Source organism: Tursiops truncatus, chromosome 4 (genome assembly GCF_011762595.2).
Source record: "Tursiops truncatus isolate mTurTru1 chromosome 4, mTurTru1.mat.Y, whole genome shotgun sequence".
NCBI lineage: Eukaryota > Metazoa > Chordata > Mammalia > Artiodactyla > Delphinidae > Tursiops > Tursiops truncatus.
In genome coordinates, this window is record NC_047037.1 from 98,684,938 (window position 1) to 98,707,132 (window position 22,195).

The 22,195-nt window shown below is 35.7% G+C and overlaps 1 protein-coding gene across 1 annotated transcript in view; it reads right to left on the reverse strand.

Moving 5' to 3' along the window:
* EPHA6 (EPH receptor A6) overlaps positions 1-22,195 on the reverse strand; it is an 868,762-nt gene that overhangs the window by 119,864 nt on the left and 726,703 nt on the right. The window contains exon 14 of the mRNA XM_019922241.2: positions 9,321-9,530. Within this exon, the coding sequence (XP_019777800.1) occupies positions 9,321-9,530 (210 nt within the window). The remainder of the gene's footprint in view (positions 1-9,320; positions 9,531-22,195) is intronic.

Below are 22,195 nucleotides of genomic sequence, written 5' to 3' on the forward strand. Positions count from 1 at the left end.
TATACATGTTAGATGAATAAATTATGATTATTTAATCCTCAAACTAACTGTATATTTACAGTCTGCTTAGATAATTTAGTCAGTTTGTATGACTGAGGTGATATTTTACTTAAACTCATGTTTTCATTTTCCTATTTACATTACCTATTAATCTGGAGGTTTTCTTATGTGTTGATTACTGTATCAGAATGTCTTCAGATACAAGTCATAGAAGGCCCAATTCTCAGTAGCTTAAGCAAATAAAATATTTAACTAAATTATAAAAAAATAACTGGAGTAAGTAGATTCTGTGTTGACATAGGTGCTTAACAATTTCATCAGAGAACCAGGTTCTTTTGCTCTCCTACTTGGCCATCTTTAGCACTGGGTTTGTCTCCTTAGGCTTGTTGCCTCATGACTGAAAGATGGTTATCACAGCCCCAAGCCTATGTCCTTCCAAAACTATAATCAAGGCAATAAAGAAAAGAAGGGGCCAATTCTACAAAGCTCTCTCAAGAAAGAGAGCTTGGTTACATCTTGATGTAACCAAGATGTGGTTCTTGGTTACATCTTGATGTAGCCAAGATGTGGCTCTTGGTTACATCAAGCCTATTTATAATAGACTTCAACCCCAAAATTTTCCCCACAGTTGCCAATCTCACTTTCCTTTACGTTTAAGTGACCTGTCAAAGAGTAAAATTTAAGTGTCAGAGGAGAATGGTATAAGTATAACAGGCTTATGTATAAATCATGATTTATTTCTTGGACCTGAGTTCATCATAAACATCCAAATAAAGATTTTATTAGCAAGGAAGAGACGACAAGAGAGGCTGGGTAGCCAACTAACAGGGTCTGCCACAAACAGCATAAATAACTGATAACCTTTTTCAATTTATTTACCATTGATGTGAAGCTCTTTACACTGGGAATAAGTAAGTCTTCATAGAGCTTTCATGTGATTTATCCTGTATTTATAATGTTTTCCTTTCCAGTTTTTTATTGTCAGAGGAAAAAAAAAGCATTTTTTCCACATCAGAGATAAAACTAGAAATTAAGCATTAGTAATGACTTCTTTCTTCAGATGGTACCTTTGAAACTCCAGGGCTAAGGTCAGCAGTTTTGTGTACATTGCCTTGTTTTTTCTTTTCTCTGCACAAGCAAGATGGGCCAATGAACACTGTACTTTCTGCTTGCTAAACATCCGCTGATTGATCTTCCTCAGGAAATCAATTTAGTCTGGGTTTATTCTAAAATCACTGGGAGCAGGGAGAGAACCTCTGAATTACACAGCGTTGGATGTTGCAAAAACAAGCAGCACTTGGTATTTCCTGTGGTTCTTGGTTACATCAAGGTGTACGCCAAATATCTTGAGAACTGTGACTGGTCTTTGATTATTCCTCATTGATTAGCACTTACACTAGAAGGATTGGATATATTCAGATGTTTGTAGGTATTAAAATATTATATATTATGTGATTTTTATGAACAATTTGTCTTGGGTCTTATCCATGCTACAGGCATCGACCAAAACATTGGTAGAATGTTTTCAGAGACTTCAAAATAGAATTATCCCGTTTGTGAATACCCTGACCCATTGTCATAATTGCTTCAATGTCTGTAACATTTGCTGCTTTCTACTGTAATTATTTCATCTCCTTATGATACATTGAGGATTGTCTTAGGCTTACTCATTTGGTGGCTGTGACTAACAGTGACATCAGAGAAAAAAATTAATATAATTTTACTGAAAACAATGTTCTTATAGTTTCAATCACTTTCTTTCTACCATTTTCTTATTTGTGTAATTATCAGCAATTAATTAAGCAGCCACTAAGTAGTATATTAATCTAGGTGCTGAAAGCGTTAAAAAATGTAAAAGATAAATAACCTGCTCTCTAGGGTTTTATAAAAATCTAAAGGGATTCATTACTTTAGGAAAAAAAAAAAAGAAAACTACTCGTAAGTCACCCCAAGCCTTGAGCACTGAACAGAAAGTTTCTTAGTGGTCTCTTGTCTTCAGTAATGTCTTCCCAGGTCTAAGGCCTTAGGGTCCTTTCTTTAAAATGTATATTGGAAAGACACAAGACCTACATCTACAAAGGATTTGCTTTTGTACATGCTTTGCACAAATGACAGATGGGGGTTTTCCCAAAGCATGGCTTGGCTTCTTAATGGTATGTATGACTGAACAGGATGGTCTTCTCTCTAGCTTCAAGGTTTCTGATAGAGCAATCTGCTTTGCACAGTCCTTTTCTACTCTGTGTATAATAATCTTCAAACCCGTTTCCTGTGTTTTACTACCAAGAGCTCTGTAATGATCATAAACCCTTGTTTCCTAAGCTTCAGAGATGAGACCTTTCCAGGAAATCATTCTTTGGATATTATCTGATATTGTTGATTCCCATTTCCATCTTATGCTCAAGACCTGCCATTGTCAATTCACCTAAGTAGTACATTTCAAAGAGGTCTGTGCCCTCTGATAGCACTGTCCCAGAAAATTACCATGAAGCTTTTGGGTCTCTCAGCCTGTGATCCAAGCTGGTATGTATGGTATTTATCTCTTGAACAGTTATTGAATATTCTTGCTTTGCACTCAGAACATGTTCTCTCTGGTTTAGTATAAAGCTTTGTTGCCCTTTCATCTGCATTGCTGTGGATTTGCTTTCTGGCACTTGGGATCAAAGTGTGGACACACTAATTCCTGAGCATATAGTTTTTATACATTAGATCATTAGAATATCCTTACAAAAAGTTTATATTGACAAGGATTTATAAAAACTGTCAGATTTTCTGCTCATGAATTAGTCCATCAAACAAACACTTGCTGGTTCAAGGGCACTTTTTTCCCTTTGAATTTAGGAAACCTAATATTGGCACATCGATTTCTTCCTCTTCAGCTAATTATAATAGTCTGTATATTTGACTGATTTTGACTGACTACTATCATAATACCTGTCAGGTGAGAACTGTTTTTGGGAAGAGTCATTTTGTTGTTTTTCCCAAATGGCATAGCTCCTTTCTTAGTGATGAATTCAGTTTATCAAGCCAGGATTTTATTGTTTTTCATTCTTCCAAGGTTTATTTGTTCACCACCTTTTTATTGAAAAAGAAGTTATTTAAATCTTCACATTATAGCTTTCTGATAACATAGCTATTTTTCTCACTTTTTTTCTTTATATTCAGGCTGCTGAATTACATTTGCCTAGAGGAAACTCTCATTTCCTTTTCTCGAATTTTTCATCAAATTCTGTGCAGAAACCTGTCCTTATTTCTATTTATGTTAACGATATGTAGCTTCATGGGGGCTAGTAGTTTTCACGGTCCTCTACCCAAGAGTGCCTTTGTGCCCAAAGCTGTCATATCACTTCATTTTTTTGCTTGGTTAAATCTTAAGGAACAATTGAAGTACAAGTCATTTTTCTGGTTGGCCCTGGTTCACCTCCATAGACTTACTGTAAGATGCACTTTGCCACATGGTGTACCTCAGCACAGTGTCACCTCTGTCATCAATGACTTGATGGACAGAGAATCTTGGGGTAGGATCTCAAAGGATAAAGTTTTATTTTTCAAAATCCAGAAATATCAGAAACATCTCTCAGTACAAGTCCTTTTATTTAGTGCATTGGATACCATATGATTTTAAATGAAAGCATTTAAAAATATTTTACTGCATAACATTTTAAAGTAACTCTTTTAGTTAAGAGACAGAAGTGAGTGAAAATTCTGAGTAGGTTTTATTAGCAGGTTAAGCATGTTCTCCAAGCAAATCTCAACTATTCATGTTAAATTAAAGTTCTTAGAGGCAGAATAGTGAATGATCTAAAATACTTTTTATCTCATTTTCATTAAAAATATTTACTCTTAAAGCTGGACATGTCTCAAGATTTAAAAATTCACATCAAAAAGTCAAGCCAGGGACTTCCCCGGTGGTCCGGTGGTAAAGAATGTGCCTTACAATGCAGGGGACGCGGGTTCAACACTTGGTCAGGGAACTAAGATCCCACATGCCGTGGGGCAACTAAGCCCACACACCACAACTACTGAGCTCACATGCCTCAACTAGAGCCCACATGCCACAAACTACAGAGCCCACGGGCTCTGGATCCCTCGTGCCACAACTAGAGAAGAGAAAACCCACATGCTACAACTAGAGAGAAGCCCGCACGCTGCAATGAGAGATCCTGCATGCCTCAGCGCCTGCCGTAACTAAGACCTGATGCAGCCAAAAAAAAAAGTCACGCCAACCCAGAAACACTTGAGTTAAGGGTAAAGGAGGAAGGTGCATGTCTTCTTAGATTGACTCTTCTCACATCTTACGTAGAAGAGGGGAGGTTAAGAGTTGGAGCTTGGAGAGGTCTTATGAATGCAAAGTAAATAGAATTAAGATGTTAACAGAACTGTGATTATACGGATTATGTGTTGTCAATAATGAGACTGTACTTCAACTAGGAAAGTACTTGTATGCAAATATCACTATCAAAATAAAAAGCAAACTTTGTCTTCATAACACAAGTGAACACAATTGAAAATCAGTATCAAGGAATTTTAGAATTTTTACAGATATTGTGATAAAATGATTCTTCCATTTTGTTTCCATCTTTAAACTATAAGAAATGGAGCTACTCATTATAGTTAAAAAAACCTCTGAGCAGTAACTGCCATTGTACCATATCTTAAATAAAACTTATCTCTTAAAACAGACAAGTGTGAGCCATAATATATCTTTTAATGTTCTTTTTGGGTAAATAGGACCTCATTTCCATACTTGAGAGCAAAGAGGCTTAATATTTTCAATGTAAGTTTAAGACTTGTTGCTTAGCAATATTCAAATGAGAGAGAGTCCCTCCTCCAGAACTGGATATAAAACAATTGTCTGTGTGAATGTGTGTTAGATTCAGTAAAGGAAGAGATTTCTTAGCACTTAAATTATAACCAGATATGAGACCATGTAATCAAATGAGAACAATCCAACTCAGTAAATTTTGTGCAAATTAACTTAGCTACATATCACTAATTGTATATGTATCATTAGGTGTGGTTCATAATCATTCACCAACCTCTCCTCATGAAGTGCCTGGTAGCCTCTTTATAGAATTGGCATGTACAAGCAAGGCCTCTCAGTCCTTGTCTAGATCCTATTTTTGTGCATTTTTTCCCTTCTATCTTTAGCCCACATTTCTTGGCTTTCATGCCTTCACCAGTTCTTGATGTCCCTTTGCAAAGGCTTGATGTATTTTAGTACAGATCTTACCAGGAGAGTCTGCTACTCCTGTAGTTGCGTTTCAAGCTGCATTGCCCACTCTTGGTGTCTGAACAACTGTTGGTTTTATTATGCGTTACTTGTTCAGTTAGTCTTGGTCCTCTCTCTGTGCAGCCTTTTATCTCTTCTCAAGAATCCCTTTAGTTTTAGTAATTGGCCCTCCAAGGGATAGGGCCTTAAATATGGTAGCTCCATAATAAACTGTATTGAATACATGTTGAAGGAATAGTCTTAAACTTGATGCAGGCCATGCAAAAAACACTCTTAAGCTGCAGGAAGAAATACTAGAATTTCTGCTTATTATCAGTTGTAAATCCCATTCTTTTATTTACTTTAGCATATTTTATAGTGTAGACAATACATTCTCATACATTCCATGGATAGGTCTTCTAACTAGGGGGCTAAAGTCTCAGTAATTGTTGGCAGAGTAATTTCTCTTGTCTCATCTCTTTCTGGTCTGGTCAGTCTGGCTCCAATGGCCATTCTGCTGTGGTAGGCTCCACCTACCACAGGCTGACCAGTTCAGCATGATAGCCAGTACTGGGGTCACAATGGTCACCCCATCTTTCCAGCCTGTCTTTTAACCAGTTCTTACTGCTCTTTGCTGTGATATGTGCTTTCTATATTGGCAAAGTCATCATAATGGAAAATGTTTATTTATTTTGCCCCTGTATTGATTCGGAAAGGGTAGTTTCAATGACTACTTTCTTGAAGTATACAAAAAAAAAAACACCTTTATCTATGATGTCTTCCTGTTTTTAAAACCCTTCACAAGCCTCCCTTCCTCCAAATCCTTTGTGATACAGATAAAAACATTTATTAAAAAATTAAGGAAATAGCAATTATACAGCAAGAGAAAGAGTCAAAATCTTTTAAGGTAAAAGGTTTGTTCCAGGAAAGTTGTATACAGATAAAACTTTTAAAAATGAAATCCTACTTTAAAAAATGTATCAAGAGATCATTTTAACATTTTTATAAAGCAAAGAATCAATTTCATATAAATGACCATTCTTCTTTATTTTATTTTACAGGGCTTGCTTGAACTGAGGTATATCTTCACTAGGCAGTAGTTTTCTGTCTCATTCCTTTTAACAGGAAATACAAAAAGTACAGTTATATAAAGTCCTAAAATTTTTACACAAAATTTGAACAGAATGACACCGCTCAATCTGGCATTATCTTGATGACTTTGAGACAGAGTACCTGTGACCTTTTGTTATAATTCTGCTTTGTAAGTTAGCCAAGTTATCTTTAATAGGGATTCTCTGTCTTGATTAATAAAACATCACCATTCAACTAGTTTTTCAATCCAGAAATACTAGTGTCATCTTTCAGTCCTTCTTCTTCCTTATAATTCATATCTAGTTAGTTACTGAGTTGTAAATTATACATTCATAACAATTTTCAATTTTCCTCCCTCTTTATTCCAACCACTATTGCCCTAATTAAAGCCATATGACCTTTTTGGTCTATAGCAATAATGCCCTAACTGGTCTTCCTGTTACCAGTCCTCCTGTCCTTCAAGCTTTCCTTCACACTGTTTCAATAATATTTTCTAAAACATGTATGTATTTTATTATTCCTCTATTTAAATCAATCAATGTCTGTCTCTTAATTACTATAGAAAAACCTTCAAATTTCCTGATGCGCCACCCAACTACCATCACAATTATTCCTAAGAAACCTGGCCCCTCCACTGCTTCTCGCCCCCATTCCAAACTGTCCACATTTGTGTAAACATTCCCATTCACTTCCCCAAATTTCTGTGTCTTTTTCTCTTTCTGTTTCCTCTATCTGGATCTTCCCCCCAACTACCTGCCTAATGAAATCTTTTAATATTTGTTCAACTTATCTTCTTTGTGATGCTTTCTCCAGACCTCTGCTTTTTGGTACTTCCACATTTCTTTTACAGACTTTTGCCACATGATATAATGCACTGAATAGCAAGGAAGCATGAGTCTGTCTACCCTGTCAAAAGGGAAGCTCTTCGAAGGCAAGAGATCTGCTATTTTGAGATTTGAATGTCCATGTTCATTATAAAGTCAATGAATCAGTATATGATATTTTGTACCCCATGATCCTCCGAGCAGTTAGGTATGTCTGAGACTTTTTTTAAAAAAGTACTTGGTTACATTATTTACCATTTACTTGGTACCTCAAATTCAGAGACTTATTTCTTAATCAAGACATAATCTTGATGAATTGGGAGATTGGGATTGACATACATACACTAATATGTATAAAATGGATAACTAATAAGAACCTGCTGTATAAAAAAATAAATAGAATTCTAAAATTCAAAAAACAAAGACATAATCTATAACTTTCAAGAAGCACTTTTCAGAGTGTTAGTATATGGTGACCTAATTTGATGTTTAATTCTGTAGTCAGATTTAAACTAAGACAGCACTGTTCTAGGCCTCTTAGTCCTTACAATCATATAAGAGAGAAGAATATGTCTGGAATCTGGATGTCAAATATGACAACAAAATTTATACATGCTTCAGGATTTGAGTTACCCTGTCAATTTTATTAGTATCTTAAATTTAGTTATGAACTTCTCATTTTAAAAAGCAGTTAAAATATTATTTAATATGAATTTCAAGTGTATCTATATAGATATACAGCCAAAGAATCTAGTAACTACTCCTAAATATATTGTTCATTATTTCCTATCTTATTTTATCCTTTTAGTAGATCATACTTGTTGCAATTTTACTGAACATTTTGTTTTATAATATTTTTATAATAATTCTAAATATTGTTCTCTAAGGTTGTAAATAATATGCATAGTAGAAAAATCTTACACGCATTGTTCCATAACTTGAAAAGTCGCTTTAAGTTATACATTTACAAAAATAAAAGAGAAGAAAATAAAAGCCTTGAAAAGAAAATAATTATGACATTTTCCAGTTAGAAAATGGATTTGAAAATACTGCTTTTTCTAAAATGAACAATTTATTTTCAGACTTGATAGAATTTTATTTTTATGAAGCTTTTTGATCAAATTAGAAGATCAGTAGATACTTCTACCTTATATATCAGACTCAGATTAATTTATTCTCCTTAGAACTATTTCATTGTTGGAGAAATTAGTGAAAATATCATCAATACATTAATGTAGAGGATTTTTACAAAGCAGACATAGTAAGGGTATAACATGTTTTATTCATAATACTAAACTTGTACCCATTCTAGAGCAGTTAAATACAGTGAGGTTTCAAAAAAAACTCATAGAAAATGAAATAAAAGATAACTAAATAAAAGATTTGCCTCTTTTAAAATAATGTGTAATGTCAGAATAAGAGAAGAGAATAAAAACATCTTGAATAGTTTTACTGACTCATTTTTCATTGAAGCTGAAATGAGTCAATGGTGAGGGTTCTGTTTTAAAAATAACAGACTAGTATAATTTTACAAATTATTAGCTTTTTGACAGCCTGAGACTTAACTCCTTGAAACAATAACCAAAGAGATCAGTGGAATGAATTGGTTCATGAGTTAAGTTGAGATCGAATTATTGACAGATGATAGTTTGGGTCTCAAGTTTTAGCCTTCTACTCCTGCTCGCATTTCCCCCAAGTCCCATTCAAAAGAAGGTTGAGAGTGTATTTATATATCTCCAGAGAAATCTACATTGTTCATTTTTAAGTATGATCAGACGTTCCATAACATTTGCTATGAGAAAAAAATTTTCATTTCCTAACCACTGGTTCTTTACCATCACTGACTTAATTGATTGCACCATTGGCCTGTACAGAACTCCATTTAAACGAGATAACTATTGAAACATCAAAAATACTCAGGCAAAGGCAGATTTTTTGTGAGGGCAGTAATGACGTGGATCTTAAGCATGATGTTAAAGTCCCCACAGAGTGGAAGAAAGGAAACAATTAACTGTCAATTCTTTTTTAAACCAGGCACTCAGATAAAACAAATACTTCTCAATTAGATAATGATGTTAAATTGGGAAAACGACAAATGAGAGCAGAAAATTAGAAAACAAAACCAGAATTACTCTAATAACATTAAAAATAATAAAAGTAAACAAACTATATTGGAAAAGGATGTATAAACTTACAGTTGTTGTATAAGCAGCTTCTGGATCATCTTCCAGCACTCGGGAGAGACCAAAATCAGAAACTTTGCATACTAAGTTGCTGTTGACCAATATATTCCTAGCTGCTAGATCTCGGTGAACATAACCCATATCAGAAAGGTACTTCATTCCTGATGCAATGCCTCGGAGCATACCAACCAACTGGATGACTGTGAAGTGGCCATCATGTTTCTGAAAGAGAATCACAGTTATTTCCATTGATTTATTTTATTATAGTACGTGTGCACGCATGCATGCATGTGTGCCTGTTTGTGTAGGTGTGTGTGGTGTACTAAGTGAAATTCTTGAATTTATTTTACTGGATCCAATGAATGTAAGTATCAAGTTTGCTGATCATTGACTGTGTTCATAACAAAAGATAAAAATTTGTTGGAGATTTAAAGGAAAGGAAAATCTAGCTTGAAGTGATGAAGGAGGGAAAAGAAAGGCGAGAAGAGAATCCACCAAATTAACGTCCAGAAAAAATGATTTCAAAAACTTTAAGTAACAAAAGGAAACTAAAATCGAGTAAGATAGTAGCAAAGACTTCCAAGAAAAAAGAATTCACTTTCCGTAGTAGTGAGCTCCCAAGGCAGTAAAACCTAGGATGTGATGAAAGCTGTGTGATTGCTGGAAATATGGTGAAAAATGATCAACGAAAAAGAAAAACTGATTGCATAAACGTGTTTAGGAAAGTTGCAGGAGAATGGAAAAAAAAAACCCACATGCAAACAGAAAATAACTAGATTTTCCCAATCTTTCCTTATACAGTTGACTCTGAAACAACATGGGTTTGAACTGTGAAGGTCCACTTATACCTGGAGTTTTTTCAATAAATACACAGTTGGCCTTCCTCATCTGTGGGTTCCACCAGCCGGCAGATAGTGTACAGTACTATGTTTACAGTCCTGGGTTGGTTGTATCCGAGGATGCAGAATCCACGGATACACAGGGCTGGCTATGGAACTTGAGCATCTGCATGTTTTTGTATCTGAGGCTGGTCTTGGAACCAATCCCCCGCGGATACCCAGGGAAAACAATATAGAGCAAATATAAAGAAAGGAGTTGGCAATTGACTGAAAACAGGACTATTTTATTATAGTTCCCAGCGGGAAAATTAAAAGAAATATGAATAACAAGCCAAGCACAGCACTGGTATGTAGTAATTAATCCCTTGACTATTTATGCCTCTCACCTTGATTTAAAAAAATATTTTTAACTGAAGTATAATTGATTTACAATATTGTGTTAGCTTCAGGTGTAGAGCATAGTGATTTAGTATTTTTTGCAAATTATACTCCAGTATAGGTTATTGCAAGATGATGGGTATACAGTGTATCCTTATCTATTTTATAAATACTAATCTGTATATATTAATCCCATGCCCTTAATTTGTCCCTCGCCCCTACACTCTCCCCACTGGTAACCACAAATTTGTTTTCTAAATAAAAATAATATTTTTTTAAAAAGTAAAAAAAATCCAGTTGTCATTCATACAAGATGTGTGCACCAACAAGACCAGATACAAATAGTACAACAGTACAAATGTAGAGAAAATGAATATAAAAATAATTTAAGTTTGACAAATAATGCATATTGTTCTACTTAGTTATTTGGAGATTGTTGTCATTAATGGGGTTATTGAGAAACATGAGATTCTCAAGTCGGTTTCACACATCAGGTAACATTTATTTATGAATGATATTAAAAATTAATATCTATTAAGAGACTAGAGGACTATATTACCTTATACAGTGTGATAGAGGCATACATAAGAGTATCTCAAAATTTGCAAAGTTAAAGCAGATTTCATGGATATACGATTTAAAACTATAAAGTAGCTTAAACACAGTGACGATTTGACCCTATCACAGTGACATGGTCTCCTGTACAATGATGATTCATCAGTCAGTTAAATAAATAAACTTATATTGCAAATGGAATAAACTTCATCTTACTTATCAACATACGTCCCCGATAGCTCTCTGATAATATCTCCCAACTCAAGTGCAGAGTAAGGAAAAGAACACTCTCTTAAAAGAAACATTCTACAGCAAGAGTATCCATTTAAGCAGGCTCTTCTGTATAATTAATGTATAAAAGATAACCTAGCAAAGAAAATCTTTGGTGTTATTAGCTCTTTATGTTTCCCATCCATCTTCTTAGACAGTGCACAATTAGATGAAATCTGCCTCTTCTGTCATGTACCCTACCTACCTCTCCTCTATTAGGAATCTCAAAGCCTTTGAAAGCATAAATTCTTTTGGACTAGAAAGGATTACACTAATTTTAAAGAGATGGTTCTTTTACATATTAGTAAGTGAAGTTATCTGGTATCAACAGTTCTTGTCAAGGCAGAATTTCTGTATAGTAGGAAATGTTAATGGATGATCTGAACACTAAAGAGTGCCTCAGTTTCCTTATCTCTACAATGAGAATAGTATAATCTAACTCAGAATTGTAGTGAGAATCACATACAAAACACATAGCACAGCCCATCATTTATTTTAATAATAGTCATTATTTAATAAAAACTTATAATCATATGTAGTTTTTGTCATTTTAATATTAATCAGAAAATTCTCCACTCACTTTCCTGAAAAATCAGTTGGCAACAGAAACTCTTACATTATAAAGAGAAATAGTTACTTAACACCAGGTTGAAATTTAACTTCCTATCTTGTTCTGAGGGTGGCACAAAGCACCAAGTTATTTCTTTAAAAAAAAAGACTATTTTTTGGAACACTTTTAGGTTCAAAGCAAAATTAAGAGGAAGGTACAGAGATTTCCCTTATATCTTCTGCCCCCCACCACATGCATAGCCTCCCCACATGATTATCAACATCCTTCACTGGAATGGTACATTTGTTACAACTGGTGAATCTGCAATGACAAATCATAATCGCCTGAAGTCCATGGTTTGAACATTAGGATTCATTCTTGGTGTTGTACATTTTTGGGTTTGGACAAATGTATTATAACATGTACTCACCATTACATATCACATACTGTTTATGTATAGTATCGTATATCAATAACATAGTACTTTCACTGCTCTAAAAAGCCTCTGTGTTCCACCTGTTTATCACACCTGCCACCCCCCTCCCCTGGCAACCACTTATTTTTTCATGGTCTCATAGTTTTGTCTTTTCCAGAATGTCATATGGTTGGAAGCAGTATGCAGCCTTTTCAGATTGGCTTCTTTCACTTAGTTATATGCATTTAAGATTCCTCCATGTCTTTTCCTGGCTTGAGAGCTCATTATTTTTAGTGGTGAATAATATTCCATTGTCTTTATGTACAGTTTATTTACCCATAGACTTACTGAAGGACATCTTGGTTGCTTCAAAGTTTTGGCAATTACAAATAAAGCTGCTGTAAACATCTCTGTTTATAGACTGTTTATAGCAGTTTATATAGCTGCAGGCTTTTATGTGGACATAAGTTTTTGATTCCTTTGGCTAAATACCAAGGAGGGCAATAGCTGGATCGTATGGAAAGAGTATGCTTCGTTTTTGTAAGAAACTGCCTGTCTTCCAACGTGGCTGTACCATTTTGCATTCACACCAGCAATGAAGGAGAGTTCCTGTTGTTCCACATCTTCACCAACATTTGGTGTTGTCAGTGTTACTGATTTTGGCCATTCTGATAAGAGCAAAGTGGTATCTCATTTTAATTTTCATCTCCCTGATGGAGAATCTTCACGTCCTTTTTGCTAACTGTATATCTTCTATTGTGAGGTTTCTGTTAAGGTGTTTGGCCTTTTCTTTTTCTTTCTATTGTCTTTTATTTCCTTTCAGCTTGCTTTTAAAAAAACTGAAGTATGGTTGATTTAAAATATTATATTAGTTTCAGGTATACAATGTAGTAATTCAGTATTTTTATAGATTACACATACAAAGTTGTTATAAATATTGACTATGTTTCCTGTGCTGTACATTATACCCTTGTAACTTATTTATTTTATACCTAGTAGTTTGACCCATTTTTTAATTGGGTTGTTGATTTAATAGTTTTTCCATATTTTGGATAACAGTCTTTTATCAGATGTGTCTTTTGAAAATAGTTTCCCCAGTCTGTGGCTCCTCATTCTCTTGACGTTGTCTTTTACAGAATAGAAGTTTGAAGTTTTAATGAAGTCCAGCTTATCTCAATTATTCCTTTCTTGCATTGTGTCTTTGGTGTTGTATCTAAAAAGTCATTGCCATATCCAACGTTGTCTAGGTTTTCTCCTATGTTATCTTCTAGGAGTTTAATGATTTTGTGATTCACATTTAGATTTGTGATTTATTTTGAGTTAATTTTTGTGAAGGGTGTAAGGTTCTCTGTCTAGATTCTTTTTTTTTTTTTTTGCATGTGGATGTCCAGCTGTTCCAGTGCCATTTGTTGAAAAGACTATTTTTTCTCCATGGTATTACTTTTGCTCCTATGTCAAAGAACAGTTGACTATGTTCATCGTAGCCTCTCTATTCTGTTCTATTGATCCATCTGTCTATTCTTTCACCTGTACCACACTGTCTTGATTACTATAGCTTTATAATAAGTCTTGAAGTTGTGTCAGTCCCCAACTTTGATCTTCATCAGTACTGTGTTAGCCATTCTGGGTCTTCTGTCTCTAAACTTTAGAATCAGTTGGTTAATATCATAAAATAACTTACTGGGATTTTTTTTTTTTTTTTTTGCGGTACGCGGGCCTCTCACTGTTGTGGCCTCTCCCGTTGCGGAGCACAGGCTCCGGATGCGCAGGCTCAGCAGCTATGGCTCACGGGCCCAGCCGCTCCGCGGCATGTAGGATCCTCCCGGACCGGGGCACGAACCCATGTCCCCTGCATCAGCAGGCAGACTCTCAACCACTGCGCCACCAGGGAAGCCCCAACTTACTGGGATTTTCATTGGGATTTTATTGAAATTGTAGATCAACTTGGGAAGAACTACATCTTAATAATATTGAGTCTTCCTATCCACGAACATGGAACATTTCTCCATTTATTTAGTTCTTCTTTGATTTCATAACAGTTTTGTAGTTTTCCTCATTTAGATCTTAGACATACTTTGTTAGATTTACACCTAAGTATTTCATTTGTGGGGTGCTAATGTAAATGGTGTTGTTTTTAATCTCAAATTCCACTTGCTCATCACTGGTATGTAAGAAAGCAAATGACTTTTGTATATTAACCTTGTATCCTACAACCTTGTTATAATTGCTTATTAGTCTAGGCTTTTTGGTCAATTCTTTCAGGTTTTCTACATAGATGACATGTCATCTGCAAATAAAGACTATATTCCAACTGCCCCCCCCCATCCCAACTTCTTGTCTTACTGCATTAGGTAGTACTTCCAGTACGATACTGAAAAGAAGTAATGAGAGTGTACATCCTTGCTTGTTCCTGATCTTAGTGGGACAGTTTTAAGTTTTTCACCATTAGTATGACGTTAGCTGTAGGTTTTTTGTTACATAGTCTTTACCAAGTTTAGGACATTCTTCTCTATTCCTACTTTACTGAGAGTTTTTATCATGAGTTGGCATTGGATTGTGTCAAATGCTTTTTCTTCACCTATTGTTCTGATCATGTGATTTTTCTTTTTTAGCCATTTGATATGATGGGTAACAACTGATTTTGGAAAGTTAAACCAGTCTTGCATACTGAGGTAAATCCCACTTGGTTGTGAGGTATAATTCCTTTTTACAATGTTGTTTTTTGTTTTACCTCCTGTAGTGTCCTTGGATGGCTTTGTTATTAGGGTAATGCTGGCCTTACAGAATGAGTTTGGGAGTGCTCCCTCTTTTTCTATTTTATGCAAGTTATTTTAAAATTATTTTAACTATCCTTATCACCAACATTTGAAGAGATATGAATTAATTGCTTTCATATCAGCAACATAGCAATCATGGTTCTAATAACGACACATGGCACCATGAAAAAATGAGATTTTGGTGTTTGAAAAGAATATAAACTACTTTCTCCATTTTCTATGATGGGTCTATACAATGTAGTATACTTATTTCTAATTCACATGGCCAAGACCTTTTCAGGGGTCCATAAGGTCAAAACTGTTTTTTATAAGAGAACTAAGACATGCATCTGCCTTTTTTTCACTTTGTTGATATTTTCACTAGTGGTACAAAACTCTGGTGGGTAAAAGTTCAGGAGTCTTAACACAAATTAAGGTAATAGCACCAAATTAACCTATACTAGTATTCTCATATTCTTCTCTGCTACATGAACAACAAGAACAAAAATAGTTTTATATAAGAATGTACTTGGTGAAGCAGTAAAACTCATTGATTTTGTTAAATGTTGATCCTTGATCACACATTCTCAGGATGAACATCTGTGGGGCATAGGAGAAAACAGGATTGGGCAGCAACAGAAGTTAAAGAATAGTAGTGCATTCACAACAAAGGCCTTGGAATATCCCATGGAATGTTGTGGATCTGGAGTAACTCTTCAGAGTTGGTCTAAATTGAGGAGAAGGGTCTGGGCCCTTATATTCCCACATCAATTAATTATTGGATGCAGGCTACCACTGTAAAGGTGTCATGGCTTTGGGTGAGATAGCTCTCTCTAGACAAAACCATTTTCCAGAAAGGGGCTCAGCTAAGAACTATCAGCTTCCAAATTTCCGGAAACCACAGGAATAAGAGAGTTGACCCTGAGAGTTCTCCCCAATAAAGTTCCTTCATGCAAATATTCTTTTAAGAATCTTCTTCACAGGGAACCCAACCTGTGACAATTTATCTATCTATCTATCTATCTATCTATCTATCTATCTGCTGTTTATAAAATGTGTGCTTGATTAAAGAGAATCTCCCAAAATAGTTGTATATTCTTTTGGGAACTCATAAACCTCAATTGTTGCCACAGTCTTATAGGGAAAAAATATCTAACATTTCTTAAACACTATACACCAAATGAAGTTATAAGCTCATTAGAAGTATTATCTCATTTAATCCTTGAAACAACTCTGATATAAGGGTAGTTACTGTCTCCATCTTATAGATGGTCAAACTCAAGGAGAAACAGATTTAATAACCTAGTAGATAGTGAAGTCAGGACTTGAATCCAGGTAGTCTAATTCTAGAGCTTGTATTACTAATTGGAGTTAGCTGGAAAATTGTTGGTCCCAAGTGTGCCATAATGACCCAGTCTGGGCTAGTTTAGGCAGCATAATTTAGCTTAATAAAGCAAGGTATGAAAGAGCTCTTAGACCATTAAACCAAAATAAACAGAGAACAATCTAGATAAACCAACAAGTGAGGATCTATTTATCCATGACTGGCTGAAAGGAATAACCCCGCTCATTCATGAGGTATGGCAAAAATCTGTTTCTCTACAAGTGATGCAACTCTCTCCTTCAAACAAATTCTATACTCCTTTTTCTAGCCCTTGTTAATATAAGCCTCCTCAAGTGTAGTTTAGGATATATTGGTTTTCTTGAATATGGTGGATGGTTAATAAATAGTGACTGAATTAAATAACCTTTGATACTATCTTATAGTGCACTGGTTGCTATTACTACATTATTCCTATTGCCTTGTATAAAAAAACCTTTTTTTTTTTTAAGGTAGGATGCTGGTTTTCTTCCTTTTATGTAGCCGTTCTGTCACAGCATCCACTATACTGCCATGCCTTGTGTCAGCACTCAATAAATATTAATTCAAGTTGAATTGAATTGTTTATGAGGGGAGGAGAAAAATGTGAGAGTGCTGAGATTTAATATCTTTGGGCTGACTTCTAGAGATTAATCAAAAAGAAACTATGAATTTTTTAATGACATTTTTTTTTCCCAGGAAGGCAGATTCAAATAGAAGAGAGCAAATGTGGCATATTTACACACTGCATCTCAGAGCTTAGTAGCTGGAATTCAGTTTGTCTTCATTCTTCTTTTTCTTTGCGTTCTCAGACCGACTGTTAAGAAACATGGAGCTTAACCTCTAAGTGACAGAGAGGGTGAGCCTGATTGGAAGGTGGTTTCTGAAAGGTACACATAATAATATCTGCTATTGGCTTCCCTGGTGGCGCAGTGGTTGGGAGTCCGCCTGCCGATGCAGGGGACGCGGGTTTGTGCCCCGGTCTGGGAGGATCCCGCGTGCCGCGGAGCAGCTGGCCCCGTGAGCCATGGCCGCTGGGCCTGCACGTCCGGAGCCTGTGCTCCGTGACGGGAGAGGCCACAGCAGTGGGAGGCCCGCGTACCGCAAAGGAGAAAAAAAGAAAAAATCTGCTACTTCTGACAGAGCTCCACACAACCTCCTCTCAGGCCCTGGAGCACATCTCCCAGATCTGAGCAGTCACTGGCATGTCACATTGTCTCCACAGTAATGAAAGCTCTGGACGATGGTTTTTAAAACCCTACCTTGTGGGTTGTGCCCCATGGACACTTTAAGCCCCTCAGTGTCCATTCATCCTAGGGTGAGCTCAAGTACTTAGTCTGTGCTTAGTGCAAATGTGCTATGTTGTCCTGAAGTCATCACATTATTGTCTAACAACGTTTTTTATTTTTAAGGATTTATTTATTTAATTTTGGCTGCGTCAGGTCTTAGTTTCGGCTCATGGTCTCGTCGTTGCAGCGCGCGGGCTTCTCTCTAGTTGTGGCGTGTGGGTTTTCTCTTCTCTAGTTGTGGCACACAGGCTACAGGGTGCATGGGCTCTGTAGCTGTGGTGCGTGGGCTCCACAGCGTGTGGGCTCTGTAGTTTGCGGCACACAGGCTCTCTAGTTGAGGCGCATAAGCTCAGTAGTTGTGGCATGTGGTCTCAGTTGCTCCACGGCATGTGGGATCTTAGTTCCCTGACCAGGGATCAAACCTGTGTCCCCTGCATTAGAAGGCGGATTCTTTACCACTGGACCACCAAGGAAGTCTCACAATGTTTTTTTTTTTTTTTAAACAAATATATTCAATGTTTTGAAAATACAAATATCACCCTGCCAATCATTTGCTTAAAATCCTTCAAAGGCCTTCAAAGACAGAATAAAGTATAGTATTCAATACAAAGACATGACCTTTGCTGAAAGAATGAACTTGGGGTTTCAGCAAGGACCTCCAGAAGATATGATGCTTATCATGAAAAACTCAGGTGGCAAAAGACTAGAAGGGCATTCCTGGAAGAGGGAACCACAAAAGCAAAGCATATTAGACAAGAAATAACATGTTGTAGGGGTGAATTAAACATCAAAAAATTGAATCAGAATAGGATGTGAGAATAGAGATAAAAGGGTGGAATGGTGGTTGCCAGGGGCTGGGGGCGGTGCGGGGGGATACGGGGAGTTACTCATCAATGGGCATAAAGTTTTAGTTAAGCAAGATGAATAAGCTCTAGAGAGCTGCTGTACAACACTGTACCTATAGTGAACAATACTATATTGTACACTTAAAAATTTGTCAAGAGAGTAGATCTCATGTCAAGTATAATTACCAGAATAAAGTAAAATGAAAAAAAATTTGGATTCACAAGTTCATGTAAAAAATGCAAACTTATCCAGGGGAATTAAAATAGTGTTTGTGAATCACATATTAGTATGAATTAGTCTAACTTTATATCCAGCTGAGATCTGTGGCAATGAGAGAATGGCAGCTTAGATTAGGGTGGGGTGAAGGTCCAGGTTAGAGGTGATTCTATGTAGTGGAAAAAGGCCTACCCTGGGGATGAGAGGAGAAGCCTAGGGAAGGTGTGTTACCACATGGAATTAAAAACAATAAAAGTTGAATATCTGAGGACCTGGAAAGAGGATATGAAGAAAGGGGTGGATGCCACAGAAAAATGGCATTTAAAATTTTTTTGCCCAAGACAAGGCATGTAGAGGGGGAGGAAAACACACTTTCTTTTTTTGAAGGAAACTACAGGCCCCCTTCCATATTGAAAGTTACATCCTTTAGCTGTAGTCTGTGTTAAAGAGGCTTTTATGGCTCTGCCTAGGGACTTAAGCAGAAGCTCTAAAAGAAATATTTATGGGAAAATGCATTCTGAGTTCTCAACCATTGATTTATAAGTGACTTTGCAGAAAACAGTCCCTGGAGGATTACTTCTACAACTTAAGCTTAAAGTTAAAATTCAGTTTTTATATGTTTCTAAATCAGAGAGTTGACCATGCTATGACTTTTAAAAATGTTCCTGAATTAGAAAAAGAAACAGCTAAGGTTATATATAGATTTGAAAAGACCAGATCATTCGATCATTCTGGTTTTAAAATAACCACTGAACAAATAAGAGTCAGTATCTCCTTTTTACTCAAGTCTTGGTTCTTGTGGCCTCCCCAATTGAAAATCTTATTATAATTTCCCATAGAATATTTATTAAATCCTTCAAGGCTTTATTCTTTTGTAGAATCATGGATTTGGACTTAAGCTAGGCAGAGTTATATTTTTATTTATAGAAGGGAGAGGTCACCAGGAGTGGAATCAGATATCTCAATCATTAGGACACTAAAAATGTCATTTCTAATACACCTAAAAAATCTAGGAAGAAAAGTGAATATGGATTTGTGAAACATGGAAATTGGATTTCGAATTATATTTTAAGACCTTAAAATGAATATGAATATATAATATAGCTTTAACTTACAAAGCTTTCTACTGAGTTTGATTTTTTTTTTTTTTTGCTTAGGTTTATATAAAGATAAACTACAATAGCTACTGTGTGCTGCACTTAAATAAAGTCAAGAAAATTTAAACTTTTTTTATTTGGTATCTGGGGCAGGGTGTCACAGAGTGCCAAGATCCTGATGAAGCATCATTACAGTGCATCGGAATTACTGGGAAAGTTTTCACAAAATATATCTGCTTGGGTATGCATGTGTATTTTGTAAAATCTCGGTAGGATGGCAACTGATTTCCAGCCATGGTTGAGATCCACAAGTTTTGAGTCTAAACCTAAAACCTAAATCTAAATCTAAATCTAAATCTAAATCTGGTTTTGTAAATCTAAAATCTCCTGTATGGTTCAAATGAGGGGATAGGAATGACTACAGAGGATTTCAAGAAAATGCATGGAACTTCTCTATATATCACTATAGTTATAAATTACATACCAATTAAAAAATTTCAATGTAAAACCTTGTATGAAAAACTAGAATGAATAGGAATATTAGAAAATACAGTTTCATGGTACCAGGTGCTACAAATGACACAACGCACATTTACAGTACTAAAATGTTTAAAGGCTATTGTAAATTGATGCTCTAACTCCTAATTTAAGCATAAAAAGTTCAGCCATTCATATGCTTTGTTCCAAGTACACTATGCTTTGGTATATTTGGATGTTTATTGTCACATTATTTTTAGAATAGTCTTTGGCATTAAGCCGGCACAGGCGTGATAGTAATAACATTCATCGACATGAAGTTTCACATATTTTCTTCTGAAAAACATGTAATTAAAGGGATGTAATTCAACTGTGACTTTTATGGTTTAAAAACAGATACTGGTGGATAAATGTAATTCACTTTTTTTCCACTGTTTAATATAAAATGCATGTGATGTGGATTAATTGTGCTCTTACAGCCCAGCCCAAACATAACTCCACAAAACACAATTTACAAGAAAAGTGTGCTAATAAAACACAGCTCTCATTATTAATATATAACTAGCACAAGGTAAAATGCCATCTTTACTAGATTTATAATTTGAGTACATAAATATTTAAAAGATCCCTTTAATTTTTTAAATTAATATTTGCTTTGCATTTGTTCAAGGAAAATCTTCAAATGACACACATTGCTTCTGAAATGCTGAAATGCACTTATATGTATTATTTAAATACTCATATTTGTGAGGTATATCCAGATATTTTTTAATGGTGAAAATTAAGAATATTTTTCGCCACTAGAAGAAACAGACCAAGAAGTAACAGAAAAACAATTTTAAAACTCTTAGTGGAGCTTCCCCTGCAGCATCTCTGCTCGCAGCCGGAGCTGAGGTGACCGCACAGCCGTCTCACACTACTAACTCTGGTGTGAAGTGCCTGGTGCAAGGCCTCTGCACCGAGGACCCTGTGAGCAAGTGAGACTGGACTAAGCACAAAGTTTAAAAAGATGGCAGAGAGAAGAGTTCCTGAGAAGACCAGATAGGACATTTGCATCTCAAAGATACACCAGAAATACATCTACACGTGGAACAACTCCTACAGAACACCTACTGAAGGCTGGCAGAAGACCTCAGACCTCCCAAAAGCCTCAGAAACAGCAGATTAAAGCTCCACAATCAACTTGATGTACCCTGCATCTGTGGAATACATGAATAGACAACAAGTCATCCCAAATTGAGGAGGTGGGCTTCGAGAGCAAGATCTATGATTTTTTCCCCTTTTCCTCTTTTTGTGAATGTGTATGTGTATGCTTCTGTGTGAGATCTTGTCTGTATAGTTTTGCTTCCACCATTTATCCTAGGGTTCTATCCGTCCACGTTTTTTTTTTTAATTCTTTTTCTTAATAATTAATTTTAATAACTTTATTATACCTTTCTTTCCTTCCTCCCTTCCTTCCTTCCATCCTTTAGACAACAAATCATCCCAAATTGAGGAGGTGGTCTCTGAGAGCAAGATTTATGATTTTTTTCCCCTTTACCTCTTTTTGTGAGGGTGTATGTGTATGCTTCTGTGTAAGATTTTGTCTGTATAGCTTTGCTTCCAACATTTGTCCTAAGGTTCTATCCGTTCCTTTTTTTTTTTCTAAATAAGTATTTTTTAATTCAATAACTTTATTATACTTTATTTTATTTTACTGTATCTTCTTTCTTTGTCTTTTTTCCTTCTTTCCCTCCTTCCTTCCTTCCTCCCTCCCTCCTTTCTTTCCTTCCTTCCTTCTTTGCTTCTTACTTACTTTCTTTCTTCCTTCCTTCCTTCCCTCCTTTCTTTCTTTCTTTC